Source organism: Asterias amurensis, chromosome 11, assembly GCF_032118995.1.
Source record: "Asterias amurensis chromosome 11, ASM3211899v1".
Lineage (NCBI taxonomy): Eukaryota > Metazoa > Echinodermata > Asteroidea > Forcipulatida > Asteriidae > Asterias > Asterias amurensis.
Genome location: NC_092658.1, coordinates 19,329,415 through 19,355,933, shown reverse-complemented (window position 1 = coordinate 19,355,933; position 26,519 = coordinate 19,329,415). Strand labels below are relative to the sequence as shown.

At 38.1% G+C, this 26,519-nt stretch overlaps 1 protein-coding gene across 3 annotated transcripts; it reads left to right on the top strand.

Annotated features, from left to right (window-relative positions):
- Positions 1–767: 767 nt before the first annotated feature.
- On the top strand, positions 768–25,088 carry LOC139944027 (uncharacterized). 3 transcript variants are annotated; one of them, XM_071940967.1, is made up of 12 exons: positions 768–1,008; positions 3,130–3,280; positions 7,740–7,932; positions 8,927–9,225; positions 10,430–10,569; positions 11,461–11,635; positions 12,816–12,944; positions 13,605–13,859; positions 15,365–15,736; positions 17,602–17,964; positions 19,266–19,445; positions 20,597–25,088. In XM_071940967.1, exons 2-12 carry the CDS (start codon positions 3,202–3,204, stop codon positions 20,782–20,784), a joined length of 2,373 nt encoding a protein of 790 aa, XP_071797068.1. In that variant the 5' UTR covers positions 768–1,008; positions 3,130–3,201; the 3' UTR covers positions 20,785–25,088. The 3 variants fall into 3 exon arrangements, with proteins under 3 accessions (XP_071797068.1, XP_071797070.1, XP_071797069.1); XM_071940969.1 differs by lacking the exon at positions 768–1,008 and adding an exon at positions 2,104–2,131; XM_071940968.1 differs by lacking the exon at positions 768–1,008 and adding an exon at positions 2,420–2,431.
- Positions 25,089–26,519: the final 1,431 nt, after the last annotated feature.

Here is a 26,519-nt window from a genome sequence, read left to right as displayed (position 1 = left end):
CCCCAAGATTTAAAAAAGATCAAATTAATCAACATTGATTTCCATTCAAACACAATATACAAATACAAACAATAGAATTGTACAAGACTGACAACTGTATGGATGCATGGCCCGTTAAAGCAAAAGCTTGTAGGCTGGGATGCCAGATCAAATATCCTGCCGAACCGCTCGGCCACGAAACGCAAATATGTATTTTGAAAGCGTCCTTTGTCAACAAACTTGACATCATCAGTAAAGGAACAAGTGGTGACAACTGTTTCACGTAGCAATGGGTTGAAAAAGCTGGCCCCAAAATCCATTGAAAATAAGCAGACGAATGTGCACATAAGCCATGCCAAAGCAATCAGCCACTGGGCATCGTGACCGACGCATGCTTAAAAATCCTTAGGATTGTGCACCATCAGCAGGAAAAGGAGCACACGGTTTCTACTTTTTTATTAAACAATGACAAAGCGTCACTCGTTTATTTAGTGTTTTCTCGAGCAAAAAACTCCCACCTTACTATTGTTAATAATCGCCCAAGGTTGATTTATAATCAATACTAAAAAAGTGAATCTTCCAGAAAAACAGTCCATTATGGTAAATACATGCAATTTGAAAAAAAAAAATGAAAAAAAAGTATGTATTCTCAGAAAAAAAATAGCCCCTAACTAATTGATTTTTTTACGGTGGCCTTATTGAAAGTGTAAAGTCCATCTCTGCCCCTGTGTGTGATAAACCCGAGTATCTGTTTTTAAAGGGCAGATATTATATCGTCATCAGCACCATTATCACTAACAGGACTTTGCTCTTGCCCTTCGCTAATAGCTTTAGCTCAGTTATAATACACGCTGATATCCTGAAGGCGTTAAGCGTGTTAAATGCACCATTGTTTTTTGAGAGTCTGGTTGCCGATGTGTGAACAGCTAACACTATAACGGATCGTCTTTGCATCAAGTTAATACACACTCGACCTGACGAATCATCTTGAAATTGTGTTGAACTTGGGTCATTCGAAGCAGGAACCAGGTAATGATGAGTTTGAGTTCTAATATTCTGTATATGTAACAATAACTTTGTGTATGGCATTCTATTGGGCAAAGTGCCCGCAAACGTTATCATGTGAAAGAGTATCAGAATTTAAGTCCGGTGTAAAAACCACCGTTGCTGTTTGAAATGGAGATAGGCCTAGATAGTTAAAGATGTGTTTGTTAAATATGTTGTTGATTTCTTTACGATGAATGATGGTTTTCATGGACTTGATTTCTTGTGTCTGTTTTGTTGGTATCTGGTTTTCTGTTCCTACAAAATTTCTCCATTTTTGGATTTTTCCTTCCCCACTAAAAACGGAACATTTTGTTCGTCGTCGTCTAATTATCCTATCATCGGTGTTTATTGCGCTGTTGGATGACTACTGAAAATGCAACAAAGTTTAAGAAGGACACAATATGGAAAGGTTTGTGGCCACACCATGTAGTGACTATCTCTAAATGGCTCAAAAGAACCGTTGGTTTCAACTCGACGTTTCGATCAGTATGCTCTGATCGTCTTCTGAAGAAAACTGATCAAAACGCCAAGTGAAACCAACGGTTCATTTCAGACCAACCCCAACCCATCTAGAAGTAGTGTACATGGTGTTACCACAAACCTTTCTATATCGTATCTCCACCATGCACACATACAAACAAAAAAATAGAGTTTTTGTCATGACTACCATACAAATGACAACATAAATGTTACATCAAACTAAACACTGCATACGTTCGTTTACCTCCCTTGTTTTAATTAATACAAAACAAAGTACGGAACGCCCATAAACCATAATACGGTACGCCCTGATACCGGATGATAGTGCAAATTAAGCTTACACATATAACAGCACCAGATGATGGAAAAGTACCAGAGAGTAAAACCCTAATATCCTTATCATCAGATTATAAAACGTCGTTGTGAATTTGTTCACATGGTGCGTACAGAGATACGATCATTATGTGGTTATGACACAAAAGTTTGTTTGATATTCGACATCGGACATTCACATAGGTTTGTACAGCTAATGTCTACTTTGCTATTTCGATATTGGACATCACATAGGTTTGTACAGCGAGTGCCACTTTGCTATTTTATTATTGGACAGTGGACATTCACATAGGTTTGTACAGCCAATGTTTACTTTACTATTTTGATATTGGACAGTGGACATCCATGTAGGTTTGTACAGCCAATGTATACTTTACTATTTTGATATTGGACTGTGGACATTCACATAGGTTTGTACAGCCAATACCTACTTTGCTATTTCGATATTGGACAGCTAAGTGGACATTCACATATTTCTGTACAGCCACTGTCTACTTTGCTATTTCGATTTTGGACAGTGGACATCAACGTATGTTTGTACAGCCAATGTCTACTTTACTATTTTGATACTGGACAGTGGACATTCACATAGGTTTGTAAGCAAATGTCTACTTTGCTATTTCGATATTGGACAATCACGTATACTATTGGACATACTGTTGGACATAGACAGTAGTCTGGTGGTTGGAAGTTATCTAACAGCGGCCTTGAAGTTGTGTGATGATTATCAGAACTTTCTTGCCGAATTATCGTTCTTTAATAATGGAAGGTGTAGGTTTAGTTATCACTCTTAAAATTTAAGGAAATACGAAGTTTAGGTTAGAAGCCTATACATCAGCTTTCGATAGTAGAAAGTATTTTCAGAATTTGAAGCAATGTGGTTTTTGTTAAGAAGTACAAGTTTGTATGCCCCATAAATTTGAATCTGAGAAGCATTACCGCCTAACGCTTCTCAGATTGTGAAGTCCTATTGTGAACTAAAGAAATATTTTGCTTTACTCCGTAATGCATGTAGCTGTTGTTATTCTTTTATGAGAGTATGAAAATAAATGTATCATTGAATTGAATTGAATTGAATTATTCTTCCTGCGTGGACAGTTTGCTCACGATTTTCCGGATCTCAAAAACACGTCCATCTTTTGAAATGAAATTGTCTTATAATTATGTTTTGTTTTATTGTATACATATACTTTATCTAGGATTCAAACAGTAACGGTTGAAACAAAAGTAACTGTTTATATACTTTACCTTAAATGCAAGTTTTTGTAATGGGACAATGGTTTTTTCCAGCTTGGACTCGTAACCATCTGAGGATTTGGTGACTTTGATTCGAAAGGATAGCGTCTCAACTTGGGGTACACCATGGTTGAAGGATCACGGGGCAGTTTGCTACGAGTTGCGGTAGCGGCTACACTGCTGAGTCTAGCTTGGGCGTGGCAAGGTAAGATTTACAGAAATGTCACACACAGAGGGAAAACAGTTTTGGGTGAGTCAAAGGCTTTGGACACTATTGGTCAAAATAATCATAACCATAAAACGAGCAATGGAGAGTTGTATATAAATGTATAGTTTAAATTTTGTTTAAAGGCAGTGGACACTATTGGCAATTTCTCAAAATAATTTTTAGCACAAAACCTTACTTGGTAACGAGTTATGTGGAGAGGTTGATAAAACATTGTGAGAAACGGCGCCCTCTGAAGTGACATAGTTTTTGAGAAAGAAGTTCATTTCTCACTCAAATAATAAAAGACTTATAGCAAGCCTTTTATTTTGAATCTGAAAGCACACACATAATTTTGTGATACAATGGTGTTTGTTCTTGCATTTCTTGTTTGCAACTTCGATGACCGAATGAGTCCAAATTTGTACAGGCTTGTTATTTTTGATGCATTTTCAATGAAAATATGATAGCATCGAAAATTACACAAACACTGGAAAGGTGTACAACTAGTTTTATAAAAAATGTTCCTGCTTATTATGGTAGCACACAACTGAACTTCAGAATTAGCACTAGTCAGTACAGTGAAAATATATATAAGCATTGAATATTACACGAGCACTGATATAAGGTGACTGTTTAGCTGGTTTCGTGACGCGAAATTAGGGTGATTGTTTAGATAACCTTTTGTTTGATCTCAAAGTATAGATTATTGATTCAACTTGTGTTCTCAGTGATAAGAAAATATGCTTAGGGTATACATCAAAATGTACCCTGCCCATTAGATCAACACAACCGTTTAAGAGATTCAGAGGTTGTGTGTTTTACTCGAGGGTTTACACGATTTTCAAGCATCTAAAGTGCCATAAATTAGGGAGAACTTAAAATCAAATTGACCTTATAGCTACTTTAAAGGAGATCATTTTGCATTAAGCCTACTATGAACAACTTATAAACCACAAGGAAAACTGACTGCTTAAATTGCAAAAGATTTTGGGGAATAAGCAAATCATGTTTACTAGAGCGGAGTTTGAACCAACGACCTCCCATTTCATGATCCGAACAATTAATTGTGGCATTGTTTTGTCGACCAAATTATTAAAGGCAGTGGACACTATTGGTAATTACTCAAAATAATTATTAGCATAAAACTTTTTTTGGTGACGAGTAATGGGGAGAGGTTGATGGTATAACACATTGTGAGAAACGGCTCCCTCTGAAGTGCCATAGTTTTCGAGAAAGAAGTAAATTTCCACGAATTTGATTTCGAGACCTCAAGTTTAGAACTTGAGGTCTCGAAATCAACCATCTAAACGCACACAACTTCGTGTGGTATAAGGGTGTTTTTTCTTTCATCCTTATCTCGCAAGTTCGACGACCGATTGAGCTCAAATTTTCACAGGTTTGTTATTTTATGTATATGTTGAGATACATCAACTGTAAAGGCTAGTCTTTGACAATTACCAATAGTGTCCACTGCTTTTAAAGTAGAAGGGTGAGAGCAACGGTTCTGAGCGGGAGACCCCACCTCGACTGTCTATCACCCACCACTCTTCCCAGAACGGAAACCCAGTACAAACAAAAAAAGGAAAACAGAAGTACTCCATAAAAAGAATTTTAAAGACTGGGTGCTCACAACGAAACTTGTGTTTTCAAATTAAATGGGAAGGATGCATTTTTGAGAATATGTGGTTTCAGCTGTGGCAGCTGTGGCAAATGAAAAAGTCAGGCAGAGATTTGTGTGTTACAGTCTTAACGCGTTCTTAAAGGCAGTCGACACTGTTGGTAATTACTCAAAATAACTATTAGCATAAATCCTTACTTGGTGACGAGTAATGGGGAGAGGTTGATAGTATCAAACATTGTGAGAAACGGCTCCCTCGGAAGTATTGTGGTATACGAGAAAGAAGTAATTTTCCACGAATTTGGTTTTGAGATCTCAGATTTAGAATTTAATGTCTCGAAATCCACCATGTAAACGCACCCAATTTCGTGTTACAAGGGTGTTTTTTCTTTCATTATTATCTCGCAACTTCAACAACCGATTGAGCTCAATTTTTCACAGGTTTGTTATTTTATGTTTATGTTGGGATACACCAAGTGAGAAGACTGGTCTTTGACGATTACCAATAGTGTCCAATGTCTTTAAATACCTGGGCCAAATTTTTAATAAAGTCTACAAGCATAACATCTTGCTAACAACAACATACTTTATAATTATTTGTGTTTATTTGTAGTTATTGTACGCTATATAAATATTATTTATTATTTATTAATTATACTCTTGCTCATCAAAAAAGCTTACCAGCCATGATACCGTACATTAACCATTGCTGTGACCGATACCCCACTCGTTTCTTGCTTAGCAAAGGAATTTTTCAAGCAGATTTTTTGGTTAAAAGAGCTTCGATGAAGTTGGGTTCTTAATGGTGTATTCCCCAGTAGGCATTACCATTACCAGAATGAGACTATGGAATCAGCAGGTCTCCGCTCTACAACTAATATTAGAGATCGGTGCAAAGGTCAGCCCAAAAAGATAACCGCCCTTTTGTTTTCTGAAGGCGTTTCGGGTTGAAAAGTTTGATATTGCTTAAAGGGAACGTCACCTTTGGTAAATACTCCAAATGTTAACAACTTACCTGTTAAAGACCACTGGAAAGCTGTTGATATTATAGAAATTAAATATTTTGAAGTAGTTTTGGGAAAAAGGTAGATTTCCACTCAAAACAATTAAATCTGAGAAAGGCTTGAGGCATGAAGCCTTTCTCAGGCATCTGAAACACGCAATGTTTTGTTCTTTCATTATTTTGTTTGCAGCCTTGATGACCAATGGAGCCCAAAATTTGTTTTGTGTGCATATGTTATATGGGTAACAAAGTGAGGTTACTGGTCTGTGGCGCCAACCAACTTTAGGTGTCCAGGGGTCGATTTCACAAAGAGTTAGGTTTAGGACTAGTCCTAGGAGATATACAAATTGCATGGATAGTCCTAAGTTAGGACGAGTAACTGATCCTATCTCGAGATAAGACTAGTCCTAACTCTTTGTGAAATCCACCCCAGTGCCTTTGAAGGCACTGGACACTTTTGGTAATTGTCGAAGACCAGTCTTCTTAATTGGTGTATCTCAACATGTGCACAAAGTAACAAGCCTGCCAAATTGTGATCTTAATGTGTCGTCGAAGTTGCGATAGAATAATGGAAGAATAAACACCCTTGTCGCACAAATTGTGTGCTTTCAGATGCTTATTTCGAGACCTCATGTTCCAAATTTGAGGTCTCGAAATCAAATTCGTGGAAAATTACTTCTTTCTCGAAAAGTACTCCACATCAGAGGGAGCCGTTTCTCACAATGTTTTATACACCAAACTCTCCCCATTACTCGTTACCAAGTAAGGTTTTCTGCTTATAATTTTTTTTTATTAGTTACCAATAGTGTCCACTGCCTTTAAGAGAGATACGCGGTATCGGGCCGCGGTGCAACGGGTGTGTTTCGTTTCTGTGTAGGATAGCACAGGGGTAGTGCCGGGTCAAGTACAGTTGAAGTTTCTAGGCTAGTTTGTTCAAGTTTAAGTTTTGATGGAGGTTCAAAACGAACGAATAAATAAAACTACTTACTGGTTTAAAGGCAGTGGACACTAATAGTAATTGTCAAAGACTAGTCTTCACAGTTGGTGCTCAACATATGCATAAAAATAACAAACCTGTGAAAATTTGAGCTCAATCAGTCGTCAAAGAAAAAACACCCTTGTCACACGAATTTGTGTTTTTTCAGATGCTTGATTTCGAGACCTCAAATTCTAAGCTGAGGTCTCGAAATCAAATTTGTGGAAAATTACTTCTTTCTCGAACTACGTCACTTCAGGGTGAGCTGTTTCTCGCAATGTTTTTTACTATCAACCTCTCCCCATTACTCGTTACCAAAAAAAGATTTATTACAATCATTATTTTGAGTAATTACCAATAGTGGCCACTGCCTGGAAAGGATGGGGTTTACCGTTTGGTTTTTCGTCAATTACATTTGAAACTTTCAGCCGAGTGCAAGATGCAGTGTCTAACTACTGAGAAAAACAGCAATTATCTGCCATATTTCAAACTGGTTGTTCGGCTATTTTAACTAGCACTCGGCCACTTGCCAGTTTTAACTAGTTGACAACTTTCAGCCGAGTGAAATCTCCATCAGAGCATACTGATCGAAACGTCGAGTTAACCCAACGGTTCTTTTCAGAACCACCCCAACTCATTTAGAGATTGTTATTACATGGTGTTACCGCAAACTCATCCATATCTTATTTCCACCATGCAAAGTTTCAAATCCTACTTAGTTGTCAACTGTTAAGGGGTGACATTGTTTCAAAACCGCATACACGTTTACTTTCTTAACAATTAACAAGATCGTATTGTACTAAACATTTTTTTCAAACGCTTAAAATCTAATAGTTCTTAAATTCTTTGTATTGTGTAGATGTCAATTCTTGCGGCGAACGCCCTGGTGCGGGTTTATCAATACGCATCGTAGGAGGTAACGCTTCGGACGATGGTGACTGGCCGTGGATGTCCAAGACCTGGCGGAATGAACCCGGCACCGAAGGCAGTACCCCGCGGTGTGGCGCCTCGCTGATCCACCCAGAGTGGGTCTTAACCGCTGCGCATTGCATGTAAGAAACAACACCATTATTGTTACTCTGATTCCAATGTCTTTTACGATGCTTTCCTGTATTTTACTTTGTTTGTCCATTTGCTGTATGTTAAAGAAATCTGTGGAGATTTTCTTATAAAACAATAGATCCCCACTTGTGTGCCGTCACACGCACAAATAGCGCCCCACTGAGGTTTAAGGCCCGGTCACACAGACCCCGATAAACGAGAACGATAAAAATGCACGCTCCCGATTGGTTGAATAAGCGTGGGCGTATTCTGCGCAGAGCATTTCAACCAATTGAAGGCGTGCATTTTCATCATTCTCGTTTTTGTTCTCGTTTTCGTTCTCGTTATCGAGGCCTGTGTGACCGGGCCTTAAAGGAAAATTTATCAGATTTGCCGATAGTTGTGCGTGTTTGGTATACGCAGTGTGCATGTTTCCATAAGCCATTTTAAGATGAAGGCCACAATATAGACCTTTATGATCATGCCACCATTGTTAGTCATGTTCACTGTATCCACTAACAGTGACGAATGCTGACATTCATTTTACAAAAAGACCAGACTAATTTTTCCTTCCAGTCTCGGTTTGAGAGAAAAATCAAGAAGGCCGAACCATGTCTATTGTCGATTCTGTTAAGGTTGCACATGCATTTCAAGTGAGCAACACGTAGGGCCTACTTATTTATTTATTTATTTATTTCCATTATGAACTGCTTCCTAATTGATCCTAGGGTAATTGCACAGGAACCTTTACTTTATGTTTAAACGTTCATAATATATTTGTAGTAATCTTTGTTGGTTGTTTGAATTTTCGAGGAACAAGCGAGGAACAAATCGAGAAAGGAAGAACCAATCTGCCTGGTGCGTGTATTACCTAATTGAGATTGTATATGTTATAAAACAGACAGAGGTGACCTCAGTGTGCCCAGGTTATACGGTGTACTTTCTCCAAAAGTTTCTCAAATAAAAAACTAAAATAGCACCACCCTTTTGTTTCACTTCTTACAGAAACGTCTTAAACGAACCCGAGCTCCACTTCTTCGTCTTCGGGACCAACACGACCGAAGTGGACAAGTTTCCCAACTACGTGCAGATTAGGGGTGTCTCGGAGGTATACATGCATCCAAACTGGACCACGTGGCGGGCTGATACCATCGATTGGGACATCGTTGTGATGAAGCTTAAGACACCAGTGCAGTTAAATGAATATGTCCAGACGGTGTGTTTACCCAGGGGGGTAGACGACTCTCTGTTCCCACCGGGTACTGATGCTACGATCACGGGCTGGGGGACAACAGAAGAAGGGGGTAAGCAAAAATCAGTCACGGTTTTGGTTATTGCATCATGTTTGAAATTAAAGTATAGGTGCACTTGTTGAATTCATTTAACTCCCGAAGTAATAATGCTACAAAGTTGAAATTTTTCGGGTTGTTAGATATTGGCAAGTTTTTGTTAAGTTATAAATTGCGAGTTGAACTTAGTATAACTTAAATTAAAAAAATTAAATACCAAATTCAGTTGAATATTTCGAAAATGTTATTAATGAATCAGCTATGCATTTGTGCACAAATGCAATCATGTCATTTTTTTAAAGCTATATTCCTTGTGATGGATACCCATGTTTGTCAGTATGGACCATTTCAAAGAGAAAATTTTCACAGAAATGTCAGTTTTCTTTCCGTCGTGTTAAAGGGGTTTTATACACATACAATTAATGGGTTAGAATTCGATACCTAACTTGAATTATTGGTAAAGAATGGCGTCGCGATCCAGTCATTTATTTTTTAATTAACGGTAGGAGCCAGATTTCCAGTTAATTTGATTGAAGTCGACATTAGCATCATCTCTGCGACCGATAGTGTGACATCAGGGCCCGATTTCATTGCTCTACTTACCGCCGAATTCTGCGCTTACGATCAAGATTCCCCGCTTACGTGCAAGCGCCGAATTTCTGCGCCAGCCTTGTAAGCGTAGAATGCCTAGTAACGTGGAGTACGCACGCGCAGAAGCCGAAATTTGCCGATAACCCGTGAAATACGCTTGCTGTAAGCACATAATTCCCTGCTTCCGTAAGCGCCGATTCTGTGCTTACGGAAAGCATAGTCATGAAATTGGGCGCTGATGTCCAGTTTCTTTGAAAATTTGCCACGTAACAGAAAATGAATACCACATGCAGCCCAAGGGGGATTCGAACCAACAGCTATTCCATACACGCCAAGTTGAACTAACATATTGGATAAGCAGGCTTTTGAGTCATTGTGTAGTAGTACGCTTTTGTTTATCCTGGCCGTCTTAGAATGGATTGTTGTCCCTTCCTCTTCCTTCCTCCACATCCCGTACCTGTCCTGTACCCTTTTGTCTAATCCCGCTCCTCTAGTAACCCTGTATTTAAGTTACCTTTTTTGAAGTCTTATTATCCTTGTTTTACTTGTATGTATTTGTTTTTGACACTGGCCAAATAAATAATAATAATAACAATAATAATAATAATAATATTGGTATCTTCAATAGGTGCCCAGAATCCGGACCTGTATGAGGTTACCGTTCCTATCGTCAGTCAGGAATCCTGTCAAGAATCTTATGAAGATGAGGACATCACGGAGAGAATGATCTGTGCTGGAATCCCAGAGGGCGGTAAAGATTCATGTCAGGTAAGTTTGTATTCATTAAAGGCACAGGGGTGGAATTCACAAAGGTATAGTCCTAACTTAGGACTAGTCCTGGGCAATGCAAAGAGATAGGACTGATCCTATAAGACCAGTAACTCATCCTAACTTAGGACTGGTCCTATCTCTTAGCATTGCCTAGGACTAGTCCTAAGTTAAGACTACCTTTGTGAAATCCACCCCTGGACACCTTATTAAATAATGTATTTTCACTTGGTGTATCCCAACATACATGAAATAACAAACCCGTGAAAACTTGGGCTAAATTGGTCATATCAGTTGCAAGAAAATAATGAAAGAAAAAACACCCTTATTGCACAACTTTGTGTGCTTTCAGATGCTTTAGAAGACTGAAGCCTAGAGCAGTGTCGATAATATAAAAGCATTATGAGAAACCTTTCACTTCGAAGTTGTGTGATTTATGCCCGGGAAAATTTGAATCGGAAAAGTGTTATTGTCGGTAATGGTTTTTTTTTCAGATTGAGTATTCCTGTTAGGGAAAAATCTTGTTTAAAAGATGAAACTTAAAATAATAAGCGCACACAATAAGGCTGGCTCTAATCAACATGTTCAATGATGTGTTGCAGGATGATGGAATAATCTAAAGGGTAACCAATAGCCGCAACCAGCTTGACCTCGTGGACAGAGGTATACATAATCCATAGGATCTTTATAGAGGTCAAGCTTTATTCTGCAGCAACTAGTTACCTTTTAGGCGTCCACCCTTGACGATTTCCAACTTCACAATGTAAAGTCGATTTGAAAAAAAGGAGTATACAATCCGGGTGTCTCGATCAGTATTATGCAGGATTAAGAGACATACCAACACATCAATCGAATCTCAAAGTGTGGAATTTGTATTGTACAATTATGCAGGGAGACAGTGGTGGCCCAATGGTATCGGAGAACCCCGACACGGGAAAATGGTTCCAGACCGGCATTGTGAGCTGGGGGTACGGGTGTGCAAGAGCCGATTACCCCGGTGTGTATGCCCGAGTGTCGGCCTTCGAGGACTGGCTGACGCCCGTATTTGACGGCGGAGAACCCACAAGTAAGTTATAACCAGGTACCATGTTGTGCAAGTGTTTGTGCTTTATGAAGCAGGGCCCAGCCCAGGGCTCAATTTCATAGAGCTGCTAAGCACAAACAAATTGCTTAGCATGAAATGTTTTCCTTTCTAAAAACAAATTTTCACGTGATTTTCAGGATTTGCAAACAACATCTGAATACCAGTAACTAGCAATATGCATAAATTAAAAATTTGCTTAGTAATCCTGTTTTTAAAGCCATTGGACCCTTTCGGTTCAGAAAAAAATATAAAAGTTCACAGATTTATAAATAACTTACAGGGTTTACAGAAGGCAATGGTGAAAGACTTCTCTTGAAATATTATACCATGAAATACTTTACTTTTTGAGAAAAAGCAAAACAATACAAATTCTCGTTAACGAGAATTACGGATTTATTTTAAACACATGTCATGACATGGCGAAACGCGCGGAAACAAAAGTGGGTTTTCTGTTGTTTTCTCCCGACTCCAATGACCGATTGAGCCTAAAATTTCACAGGTTTGTTATTTGATATAGAAGTTGTGGTACAAAAAGTGTGGGCCTTGGACAACACTGTTTACCGAAAGGGTCCAATGGCTTTAACAGGGAAGAAATTTCATGGCAAGCAAACTTTTGTACTATGAAATTGGGCCCAGGTGACAAATGGTGGTGATTAAGCGCAGAAGTCCATGTAAAATATCGCTTAGTGAAATGGGTGCCCTTTTTATGGGTCAAGTTGTTAAACTACCGTGTCTATAACCGAATATCAGCACCAACATTTGTAGTAAAAGATAAATGTTTTAAAAGTGGTATAACCTACTTCATGATAGCAGCATGTCTGTGGAGTCTTAGCCTGATGACGTCATCATGTGTCATGTGGTATTGCTTTAAAGATGCACTTTTCAAAGCTGAGAGTCTTCCAAACCAAAAGTTCGACTGAGGTGGAACTTGGCGTATGTGAGTCAATGACAATAACTTCTTGACCTCGAAATTACGTCATGATGACGCCATCATGTTGTTTTTGACAATGTTTGCAATTTTGATCGTTTATTACATATCTTGAAAAACAAAGCAACGTGCAATATCTGTTTTTCACACTAGGCTTTTACTCCCGGAAACCGAACAACTAGAGTTAAAAACAACTTTAAATTTCTAGTTGTTTTTGTTTTGTTCTCTGTTAAGGGTATGGTTACGGTGACAGTACATGTCTTCAGGATGAGTACATGTGCAAGGGTCTCTTGTGCATCTCACACGCATCACGATGTGACCGAAGTCCGGATTGCTATTACCGACACGACGAAAAGGAATGCGGTAAGTCCAATATACTTAACACTCGGGGAGATTTTTTTTTTTTTAAGTTTGTTTTCTAACCTCAGCCGGAAAGACGCTTGGTGGCGCACTATGTAATGAGTGATCTTCGTATTCATTTAATTTCCAAAGATCCCTGAAGCTGATCAAGTGTATCTCCAAGTGTAAAACAGATCTGCTACCCCTTCACTTATTTACATTTTTAAATTACTTCGTGTATTCTTTGCTTTGTAATGTTTTTGGCTTCACTTGTCCTTTTGGTTGAGGCTTTTTTAATTGCACGTTTTGTATCGTTTTTTTTAATGGTTGGTAATTTTATTGTGTGCGTTCAGTAGCACTTTTAACATAATGAAACTGAATTTGTTTTTGCCTATTATGCTTTAGTTTGAATGTTTTTACAATAAACATGATTTAATATAGGTTTTTTTTCAGTAGATTTCAGTAAAAGTACAGCCAATTTAGATTTGCAAGCTTTCGAATTAAAGCGATTTTGCCAAACCAGTTGTTCCCGTGTTACAAATTAAGAGTTCATTCATTCAATTTCGTTTTGTGTCACTCGAATGTTTTTAGCAATTTGCCGAAATTGACCGCGAAAACCCATATTTGGTTTGTTATATGATATGTCTTAAAAGTTGTCTCATTTTTATAAATCTTTAATTCCAGGAACTTATGCAAAGTATTTTGATCCAAAACACTCGATGAAGCTGGTGTCATACCAATCTACATTCACGGTGGACAGTGTTGAGGAGTGCGCCGAACACTGTCTCACCAGGGAGGATTTCAACTGTTTCGCCTTCGACGCAGTACAGGATGAGGAGAAATGGTCGTGTAGTCTTGCTGACGAGACGTTCCAGACCGTTGCTACCGACACCCCAACCGAAGATCCTATACATTACGAGGTCCTCAAACCGGCTGAATGTAAATATAGCATTTAGCTCATTCTAACTTCAATGTAGGGATGGTAAAGGATTTGGGTACCTTTTGTAACACAAAACACAATGTACACAGATTTACATTAAACTCACGCCGTTTGAAGATAATGAAAGTAGAAAGCGTACCTGAAAATATGAGTTGCTGAGGTGCTGTAGTTTTTGAGAAATTAGTAAAACAAAATGTCATGAAAATATGTTTTTACATGCTAAATTAATTTTCGTCTCATGATCACTGAGACGAAAATTATTTTCATGACATTGTTTTACTCATTTCTCAAAAACTACAGCACCTCAGCAAGTAATATTTTCATGGAAGCCTGCTACTATCATTATCTTCAAACTGTGTAAGTTTAATGTAAATCTGTGGACATTGTGTTTGTTTGTCTTACAAAAAGTACATAGACCCTTTAATGTGTCTGAAACAGTGTGTTATATCAAATTCTAATATTTTCAGTTACCACTTTACCTGTATGTCATATCTCAGGGTTTGTTTTAAATGCAGTGGACACTATTGGTAATTACTCAAAATAATTATTAGCATAAAACCTTAGGGAGAGGTTGATGGTATAAAACATTGTGAGAAACGGCTCCCTCTGAAGTGCCATAGTTTTCGAGAAAGTAGTAGTTTTCCACAAATTTGATTTCGAGACCTCAGATTTAAGAACTTGAGGTCTCGAAATCAACCATCTAGACGCACACAGCTTCGTGTGACAAGGGTGTTTTTTTCTTTCATTATTATCTCGCAACTTTGATGACCGATTGAGCTCAAATTTTCACAGATTAGTTATTTTATGCATATGTTGAGATTCACTAACTGTGAAGGCTAGTCTTTGACAATTACCAATAGTGTCCACTGCCTTTAATGTAATGATCTTGAATGTAGGCCCATGATCTTCTTGTTTCCCGTTTACTTGATTATTTTTTTCCGCTTATTCTGTCACTGATTTTGCTACCTGTTCGTTAAGTGTGAGTTGTATTACTAAATTATAATGTATAGTTGTGTAAGTTGTAGCACACAATCTACAACATACATTATACAATACACAATATACTACAGATTACAGTACACAACCTACAACCGGGTGTATGATACAGTACACAATATGATTGCATTGCCCTATATAACATTATTCGAAGTGATTTTGAATTTACAATCACTTGAGGAAAAGCTGAGTGAAATGGAAAAGCTAGAGATTTAGTAGTTGTTTCAAAATACGCCCTGTAAAACAAAAAAAAATACGTAAAATTTACGGCACTTTACCTGGCAGCTAGGGTGCCGGTTAAAGTGCCGTAAATTTCACAGTGGAAGTTTTGTAAAATTGTGCCTTGAAGGGGGAGTTTGCAAAACTTACACCGTGAAATTTGCAGCACTTTACCTGGCACCCTAGCTGCTAGGCAAAGCACCGTAAATTTTACGGATTTGTTTTACAGTGCGCCAACCCGCAGCTTAGACCATTTTCAATTGAGTTATTGATTCATTTTTTTGTACAGACTTTGTGAAGGAGGCAACATTCGACCAGCAGCACAACTTCCTGGTGACACCACGCTGGATGCTGCAATCGCAGAGCGAGAGCAGCTGGTACATCTGGAACATCGAGCCGGCCTCCACCAGCGGCTTTAACGCCATCGAGCTCAACTTTGCCGGTATCCATCACGACCCTGACGAGTCTCTCGAGTGCTCGATGGCCGACCACATGAACATGGTGATCATCAGGTCCGGGGTTGGGACCTCGAGTCCTGTGGTGGCTGCCTACTGTTTGAATGAGCTTCCCCCGATGGTCAGGGTACCGTCAGTCATGGCAAGGGTTGAGTTCTACACCACTAACTCGACTATGTACGGATTCGTTGCTGAATACACTACAGGTAAGGTCATAATTGCCAGCTCGAAAATTAGCGTACAACAATAACTATCTTTAGCAAACTTCTTACCCAAATATTTTTTACATAATGGCAGCAATGCCAAAAATAGTAAACCATAACAGAGTCTTTCTCGAACGTCAATAATGATGACACGACACATTCACATTAACGGAAATAGAATTGTAGAGTATACTACACTTTGATTGGGGTGTGAAGGGCAACACGATACATTTGATTCTCTAACCACACGGTGTTATTTGCATTTAAAAGCTCTAACAACCTTTCGGAATGAACTATATGTATTATTGTTGACACTACATGTTGTTCGAATTAATATAACACCATCTCATCAAACGAAGACTGCCACCGTTACTCCTCGTATCCAAGAACTATACCAATCTGGAACTCACTCTCTCCGCAAGTTAAATCAGCCCCTGACGCTAATAATTTTAAGTCCCTCCTTGTTAATATAAAATTTGAGTAGGAGCATGCATGCATGAGGGTCTGCACGTTTATAGCCCAGTGACGGCGGTTTGTGCAGTAAAGACAAGACAAGACAAGACAAGACAAGACAAGATATATTAAAGGGACACACCGGCCGAATTGGGCTATTTTGGGCTACAAAATAGACTAAGATATTACTTCAACGGTCTTCCAGGAATGAAGAAGAACAGTCCTTAAAAAAAATCATCAAATTTAGCCGTTTTTGAGCATTTTAAGACAAAAACGCAGGTCGCGTGATTGTTCTAACCAAAAAGTGGTACAATCACGTGACCTTCCGGGCTAGTTTTACTTTCAGCCGTCTAAAAGTAACTTACTTAACCAAATTTAAATATTTTTTTTACAAAACTATTTACGAATAATTGATGAAAAAGATCATGTATTCAAATTATCGCTACAAAATCTAAATAATGGTGAAAAATCTAACGTAAGATTCACATTCAAAGAGTTCGTGTAACGGAAGCTTGTTATATGGCCGCTTTTTTTTTCTTCTTTTTTTTCCGCTAAATACGTGACATTTTGATGATTTTTTTTTACAGCAACCATCTATAAAAACATTATTTATGATTCTACACCCCTAAATTGCGTAAACGGTGAGCCGGTGTGTCCCTTTTTAACTGTCATGTTTAGGCCTAGCGCTAGTACGTGATGGATTAACAACCCCTACCAACGTGTTCAGAGCAAGCTCTGATATACCTTTATCACGCTGTCACCATCTTGGTCAGGTTCCCTGTTTCCAATAACAGTAATGAATGCTAACATTCATTGCGCATGGCACTAGACTATTATTTCGCCCAGCCTCAGTTTGGTTACAATGAGTTGGAATGGAGTAAAATCAAGATGACCACATCGTGATAAAGGTCTATCGTAATAAAGGTCTATCGGGCTACTCGGTAGTAACATATTTTCCCTATATTAGTTTTGGTTTTTACCCATACACCGATGTGTGTTACCACTGTATACTAAGTACTTTCTCGAGTCCTGTGAAAAAAATATCACAGTCATTTTCCTCGGGTGGGATTCGAACCACGACCCTTGCCATTCTAGAGCAGTGTCTTACCAACTAGACCACCGAGATTGCCCGGTAGCTATAGGCAGTTCGAATTCTATGTTTTGGCAGCGGGTATACCGCAACGATATAAATTCATAATAGATGTTAAATTTGCACCGGGGATAAAGAATATTAATTTTGGAATAGTACCTATATCTCACCCGAGTAACATGCCTGTTAGTTTTTTCACAGGACTCGGGAAAGTACCGAGTACACACACATCGGTGTATGGGTAAAAACCAAAATTAATATTCTTTATCCCCGATGCAAATTTAACATTTATTATAAATTCTTGTATTTTCCCTACTTTTTATAGTTTGGTTCTGCGAGCAAACCCAAACCAGTTCCCAGGGCACCGTCTCCTCACCATTCTATCCTTCAAACTACAAGGCAAACACTCACTGCACGACCCTAATACAAGCTCCTGAGGGGATCCCTGTCTACCTCAACGTTACTTCAATACTCCTGGAAGTGAGCCCCGAGGGCTCATGCTACGATAGCTTGTCAATCTACGATGGTCCGGACAGCAGTGCCCCTCTTCTCGTCAAATTCTGCACGGCCCAACCCGACACGTATTTCTACGATGTGACATCGGCATCAAACACTTTGTTCATTGAGCTCCAGTCTGATTACGTTGTACAGAGGGCCGGATTTAGGGCAAACTACAAGTTTGTTACAGGTAAATAAACAAATAAAAAGATTATTGAAAATTTTCAGGGTCGATGGTTCGAACTCTAGCATCATGTGGGTTTTTTCCCCCGCAGGGTAAGGTAACGAATATAAAGTAGTCACATTTCAGTGAGAGCGTGACACCAACAAGATTATAACACTAATGCACTACAATCTCTTGGCAGCAGCTCTGGATAGTTTAATGTATTTTGAGAAATATTTCACTTCGAATTAATGTGGTTACGTAGAAAGATATCTGCTTTTTGCCCTTCAAATTTGAATTTTAGAAGCTGTACAGTCATAAACTCTTTTGAGACGTTGTATTCTTTTGAGACTTTATACACATTGTGTTACTGTTCGTTTATCTGACATCAGTCCTTTATTGTTGTACACATTGTTATTTGTTTTCTACTGTATGCTTTATTGTTATTGTCGACATGAGAAATAATTGTCCATTGATTGATTGATTGATTATTGATTGATTGACTAATTGGTTGATTCATTGATTGATTCATTGATTGATTGATCGTTTAGGCCTACATCTACTCTCTAAATGTAAAAGAGTGAAAACAAAACACTCTTTACATTTCGAGTTGTCCCTCATATGGCTCTTTAAAAAGAGTGGTGGTTATTTCACTCTTTTAGAGGGGTTTCACTCCAGGACAGAGTGAAAACTCACTCAAAAAGATGCAAACTTCAATCTAAAAGAGTGGAAGACCACTCGAAAAAGAGTTGTCCCTCATATGGCACTTCAAACAGTGCCTGTTCGCTCTTTTGCATTTAGAGAGTGAACTTTTGTAAAGTATTGAACAAATCGAACTGTTCAAGAAACCCAAAGTATACTTTTCCCTTAAAGGATTCAGATACTTTTTTCAAAATGTCCACAAATTTACAGGGTTTGAAGATAATGATAGCGGAAAGCTTCCCTTCAAATATTACTAACTAAGGTTGTGTAGTTTATGAAAAATTAGTAAAACAAGTCACACAATAGATTTGGTCTCATGAGACCAAAATTATTTTAGCATGTAAAATCCCCTTGACCAGTTATGAAACTATGCCAAACCGTAGCATAACTGGTTAACACGTTTTTAAATGCTAAAACTGAGACAAAATTTTTTGTTTTACTCATTTCTCAAAAACTACAGCACCTCAGTAAGTAAGCTTTCTACTTTCATAATCTTCAAACTGTGTAAGTTTAATGTAAATCTGTGAATATTGTGTTTTTTGTTAGTAAAAAGTACATAGACCCTTTAACCGTTCTACCAGAATCAAGGTACCAGTCACAATCTTGTTGTCTTGTTTCATTGACAGGTCCCACTGAGGTAGAAATGCTGAATGGTAGCCTGACTAACTTCAAATACGGCATGACCGTATTGGGAATCTTCTTCGCCTGCTTGACGGGTGTGTTAATAGTCGCCATTGTAAACATCGTAGCCAGGGAGAATGCTGAGATCGCCTTGATTAAAAAACTCAAACATAAACAGTCACTCGGTAAGCTTGCATTTTACTCATTTAACTGCAAAGATAAATCTGCATTTTCATTTTCAAAAAATGTGTATGTTGCTAAACTTAAAGGGACACGTTGCCTTGGATCGGGAAAGCGTTTGAAAATTGTTCGTTAAAAAATGCATTGGTTGGAAAGATGTATTAAAAGTAGGATATAATGATCCACACAATAGTGCCTCGAATTTGCGTGGTTTTATATGAAATAACAATTTCGAGGCATATTTGTGTGGATCATTATATTCTAATAGATGTTAAGTTTGCAGCGGGGATAACAAAATATTAATTTTTGGGTTTTACCCATATACACCGATGTATGTAGCACTGTATACTCGGTACTTTCCCGAGTCCTGTGCAAAAAATCACAGGCATTTTACTCGGTTGTGATTCGAACCAACGACCTTTGCAATTCTAGAGCAGTATTATACCAACTAGACCACCGAAATTGCCCGGTAGCTAGATACATCGGTGTATATGGGTAACAGCCCAAAATTAACCTTCTTTATCCCCGATGCAAATTTAACATTATATTATACTTTCAAAACACCTTTTTCATAATAAACGGTTTCAAACGATTTTCATAGACCAACTCGTCCAATCCAAGACAACGTATCCCTTCAATTTCATCTTTTTGAAGACTAATAATGTTTCTTCTCTGCTTACGTTCACTTAACACGGGATCTGGACCAACTTAATCCAGCTGCTGTTCAACAAAACATATTGTATTAGCAATCGCTTTTGCTTAGCAGAAATGAGCAGGATACGAGGGCCCAGTTTCATAAAGCCTGTAAAAACAAAACCTGCTTAGCACAGGAAAATCTTGCTTAGAAAAACAGGTTACAGCCAACATTCCATAAAGTTTGCACTGTTGCGACTGGTGCCCCACTCATTTTGTGCTTACCAGATAAAGTTGTCAAGCAGTATTTTCTGCTTAACAGCTTTATAAAATTGGGCCCTGTTACCCATGGTACATGTGGGTAAGTGTTTTGGCTGGTACGGGACCCGGAAGTTTTAGAGCGTCACCCCCACAGGTTCTGCATAAAATGCAAATTTTTTAATCGTCTTTCCAAAAAGTGTTTCAAAAGTTTTCAAACATTATCTTAAATTCACTTTATTTTTTTTTATTTTTTTTTTCGTAGCCAACTCAGTCGTCCACGTGGTCGTACCCAAAGTGGTCGATGACACATTAGACTACGACAAGCCGTCGACAAGTCGCGGGGACGGCGGAAGCGGAAGCGGAAGTTCACACGCCGCCTACGACCTGGAGGATGTAACCGAGTCCCCCAAGGGAAAAACCAACGAGGCTTTCGATTCCAACGGAGAATAAAGTAAATACCCCAAGTTACATAGCATCACGTAGACAATAATCCGACGTCCCATGCAGGAGCGTGGTTGCGTTTGGTTTCTTTGCCGCACAACATTCGTTGTCCCATGATGCAATGTTTTACAATATGACTTCGGATCCTCCTAAAGTTTGGATCCACTCGCTGGTTGCCAACATAATTACATGACTTTTTCAATGACGTCACTGTGGCTTGTCTTCTCAATGCAGCTAGTGCTATAGGACGGAACACTTACAACAGCTTTCACAACAGGTTGTTACTAACATGATGCACGTTAAAACATGGCTTCGGATCCTCTTACTGGTTGCCAACATATCACATGACTTTATCAATGGCGTCGCTTTGGGATATGCCTTCTAGAGGCTCTGTACAGCTAGTGCTACATGATGCGATACTTCCAACAATTTCCTTACTAATATCGGATCTCTCTGCACCATTTGTCCTTATGGCAGCCAGGCAGTTTTACATGACACTCTTCACAAACAACAGTTTCATTGTGAAAGGGGATACAACCCAAAGCAAATCGAAAACTGCTTGGTGAAGTGTTCACCGTGAGCTTCCGGCCAGAAGAGAGAGGCATGTTCTGGCTTACAACAGAATATTTAAACCTGAGTGGAAGACACATGACCTCGGGCTTGTGATATTAGACAAGTTGGATTGGTGGAGAGGCCATGACGTAGGATGTTAGAAGGTGTGACGTATATGGAGACATCACGTGGTTGTGTACATAAAGCAAGTTATATTCAACTACTACTATTGGCAAATTAAAAAGAACCCAATGTTTACGTTTAGATGATTTTACCTATAGAAATTACAATTTATTTCATGAATGGAGAAGTATATTTCAAATGTGGTTAACCTGTGATTTTCCTATTAATTACAATAATATCCTATGTTTCTAAAAATGACTATTTCTGCGCAATATTGACGTCAGAATCTCACATTATGTATATATTTTCTTATGAAGTTTCAGAGTTATAATATTTTACGAAAATTCTATTTCATTATAAAGAAGTATTACAATCATTTGTTAGATTTGCGATTTAACCAAATCAATCAAGGGACTAAACTGTTGAAAAAGTGTAACAGTAACAATGGTTCTGGAAAGAACTGATGTTGTGTTTTCTCGACGTTTCATTAAGTAAACACATCGTCTTTAGAACCAACACATTTCGTTTGCAATTTTACTTTTTATTATATTGAGACTGGAAAAACAATTTCATAAAACGGGAAACAATTATAGAGAGTTCAAACTGTGTGGCGTGTTATTAATTCGGCCAGGTCATTATTTGAATACTGTCTGTTTGTTCTGACCAGTTGTACACAAGGCAAGCGTGTATGATAACACGTTCAAAGTCCATGTATTATGTATAAGCAAGCTTATGTACATATTTGTATGTATTATTGACTATAAAAATGTAAGATTGGCTTGGTGTTGGCGTATAAGTTTGAACAACAATGCATCATGCATAACCATTTTGTCTGTTTTTTTTTTTGCTATCTCTTCTGCTTGTATTTAATTTTATTGACGTATAAAGGACATAGTTATTATTTAGAAACGAAAATGAAATTTGGCAAGTTATGCCTTACTTTAAAGACAGTGGACACTATTGGTAATTACTCAAAATAATTATTAGCATAAAACCTTACTTGGTAAAGAGTAACGGGGAGAGGTTGATAGTGTAAAACATTGTGAGAAACGGCTCCCTCTGAAGTAACGTAGTTTTCGAGATAGAAGTAATTTTCCACGAATTTGATTTCGAGACCTCAGAATTAGCGTTTGGGGTCCCGAAATCAAGCATCTGAAAGCACACAACTTCGTGTGACCATGGTGTTTTTTCTTCCATTATTATCTCGCAACTTCAATGACCAATTGAGCTCAAATTTTCACAGGTTTGTTATTTGATGCATATGTGAGAAGACTGGTCTTTGACAATTACTAAAGGTGTCCAGGGGTGGATTTCACAAAGGTAGTCCTAACTTAGGACTAGTCCTAGGCAATGCTAAGAAATAGGACCAGTCCTAAGTTAGGACCAGTAACTCATCCTAACTTAGGACCAGTCCTATCTCTTAGCATTGCCTAGGACTAGTAACCCATCCTAACTTAGGACCAGTCCTATCTCTTAGCATTGCCTAGGACTAGTAACTCATCCTAACTTAGGACCAGTCCTATCTCTTAGCATTGCCTAGGACTAGTAACCCATCCTAACTTAGGACCAGTCCTATCTCTTAGCATTGCCTAGGACTAGTAACTCATCCTAACTTAGGACCAGTCCTATCTCTTAGCATTGCCTAGGACTAGTAACTCATCCTAACTTAGGACCAGTCCTACCTCTTAGCATTGCCTAGGACTAGTCCTAAGTAAGGACTGCCTTTGTGAAATCCACCCATGTGTCTTTAGCCTATAAATAAAGGTATTATTCGGGCACAAATAATTTTTAGTGTATCCTATGCGATCCTTTAGTATCAGTTTTTTATATATATAATACAAAGTGAATCGGGTATGAAGTGATTGACCATCTGCTTCATACGAAAGCAATCTCAGGGAGACCAACACAAAGCAAAAACTAATTAATGTAAACAATATTGAAGGAAAGGTACACGTTTGGTAGTTACACAAAACAAATATTTACTTAAAAACTGACTTAGAAAGAGGTAATTTCTCACTAAAATAATAAAAGACTTCTAGCTATAGTATTTTATTCTTATCTGAAAGCACACAAATTCGTCCAACAAGGGTGTTTTTTCTTTCATCATTTCCTCGCAACTTCGATGACCAATTGAGCCCAAATTTTCACAGGCTTGTTATTTTATGGTTATGATGGGATACACCAAGTGAGGACAATGGTCTTTGACAATTACCAAACGTGTACCTTCCCTTTAAATACTTTTTCAATAATGCAGCTTAGAACTTGTAAAATACACTGCAAAATCTGGAGTGTTTAATGTACACACCATGGGTGAAGTCACATTTTCCATAACAAGAACAAAAAAATCAAACTTTACACCACAGGGTGTTTAGCAGCATTAAATTATGCTAAAAATAACTACAATAATCTGTTGTCATTTTAACACCTTATGAAGGAACACGTTGCCTTGGATCGGACGAGTTGGTCTATAAAAAGCGTTTTGTAACCATTTTTTTGTTATGAAATGATGGATGGTTGGAAAGATGTTTTAAAAGTAGAATACAATGATCCACACATATTTGCCTCGAAATTGCGTGGCTTTCCTTTAACTTTGCGAACTAACGCGGTCGGCCATTTATGGGAGTCAAAAATTCGACTCCCATAAATGGCCGACCGTGTTTGTCGACGAGGTAAGAGGAAAACCACGCAATTTCGAGTGATACTTGTGTGGATCATTATATTCTACTTTTAAAATATCTTTCTAATCGAATGCACGCTTTTCAAAGACCAACTCGACCGATCCAAGGCAACGTGTTCCTTTAATGATGCTTTGTGTAATTTATGTGGCAACAACCATGGCGTAATTTTTTCACAATCTCCGGGATTTTTTTTTGCAGTGTGAATCTATCAGTGTTGTTTAGTACCACATTATTTAATGTCTTATTCCACTCCAATCAAAGCCCTCTGGTTGTTTCGAAAAGGGCCAATGTAACCAAAACGAGGCTGGAGGTAAACTAATCTGGCCCCCTGTGCATGTGTTCAAAAACAAGTGTCCTATTCACGAAGGTGGACACTGGGGCCAAAACAGAGGTGGCTGCAGAATGTGCTGATTTTAATTTGTATTTTGTTTAACAATTGTCGTTGAGTAACTAAAGCATTCGGAACGGCTGAATATACCAAGAAAATTGATGTATTTCGGGGAAAAACAAGTATTTAGTAAAGTGTGATGTTATAATCTTATAAAAAGATATTTCTGATAACGTTGTATCCTATCCCTTATCTTTGGTCATTTCTTTATTCATTTCTTGATATTCTAACTTAGGCTGATTCATCACATGTTGTATATAAACTATGTTATCACTCATTTGTAAAGTGTTTATGCAAAACAGAAGCGCATAATTAATTGCTGTGGTATTTTGAAGGATAAAACAACCACCGTGTCCAGCTTTTTCGCACAAACGAAACATCGTCGTTATTATATTGCAACAATTGTCGTTGCAATGCAACATCATGTCGTTGTCTTGAATATTATGTCGTTGTATCGAAGCAGTATTTCGTTGTGACATTATGAAGCAACACGATTGCGTTCCAATCAGTATCTACATGTAAAGTATTTGAAACATAACTGAATAACAAAATAAACTCAAAACAAATGTGAATGACTGTTATTTGTAGACTCAATTATTTATATGCTTTTTTGTCTCGTAAAAGTCCATTCAATAATGTGCACGTTGGGCTATTAGTGGTAGGAGATTCTGTCATCGCGAGATTCTGTGGTACCCCCCCCCCCCCCATATGGTGTACAACAGAAAGGACACTATTGGTAATTGTCAAAGACCAGTCTTCTCATTTGGTGTATCTCAACATTTGCATAAAATAACAGACCTGTGAAAATTTGAGCTCGATTGGTCGTCGGAGTTTCGAGATAACTATAAAAGAAAAGAAAAAACACCTTCTACACCAAGTTGTGTGCTTTCAGATGCTTGATTTCGAGACCTCAAATTCTTAACTTGAGGTCTCAAAATCAAATTCGTGAAAGATTACTTCTTTCTCGAAAACTGCGTCAATTCAAAGTGAGCCGTTTCTCACAATGTTTTATACCACCAACCTCTCCCCATTACTCGTTACCAAGTGAGGTTTTATGCTGATATTTATTTTGAGTAATTACCAATAGTGTCCACTGCCTTTAAAGCCATTGGATACTTTCGGTAAACGGTATTGTCCAAGGCCCACACTTTGTGTATCACAACTTATATATAAAATAACAAACCTGTGAAAATTTAGGCTTAATCGGTCATCGGAGTCGGGAGAAAATAACGGGAAAACCCACCCTTGTTTCCGCACGTTTCGCCGTGTCATGACATGTGTTTAAAATAAATCCGTAATTCTCGATATCGAGAATTGATATTGATTTAATGTTTTCTCAAAAAGTAAAGCATTTCATGGAATAATATTTCAAGAGAAGTCTTTCACCATTACCTTCTGTAAACCCTGTAAGTTATTTGTAAGTCTGTGAACTTTAAAAACAAAATTCTGTTCCGAAAGTGTCCAATGGCTTTAAGTATGGAAACATTGGGTACCATCGGCCCAGGAGGAAAGTGCGGCTTCTTGAAAATCCATTTGACAATTTTTTATGTTACATTCAACAGGTAGAGTCAAGGGGCCATTCAGAATAGTCAATGTTACACAATAAAATCAAAATCGCTTGGAACCAATACCCCCACCCTAAATTTAGATTTTTAAATTGAATGGCTTCATAAAAACAATCTATAAACTGGAGAACAAAATAATGCCTAAGGTGAACCATTTTTTGTTTTCTTTTTTATTTTTAGATCAACAACGTCACAAACATTAGTACTTTTTTAAATGGTTTCCTTGCATCTTTTACTTTTTCGCCCCACGAATGAATACAGGATCTGGGCCAGCAGGGTATTTCTTGTTCGAACATTGGCGTTGACATTGATTATCGAATGGCCCCTTTAAACATTAAGAGTTTTTTCCCCTTTTTTTGACGATCAGTGTGACTAACTTCTGGTACACCGACTTCATTGCTCACCGTGAATCCATCATGGGCCAGAATATACACTATT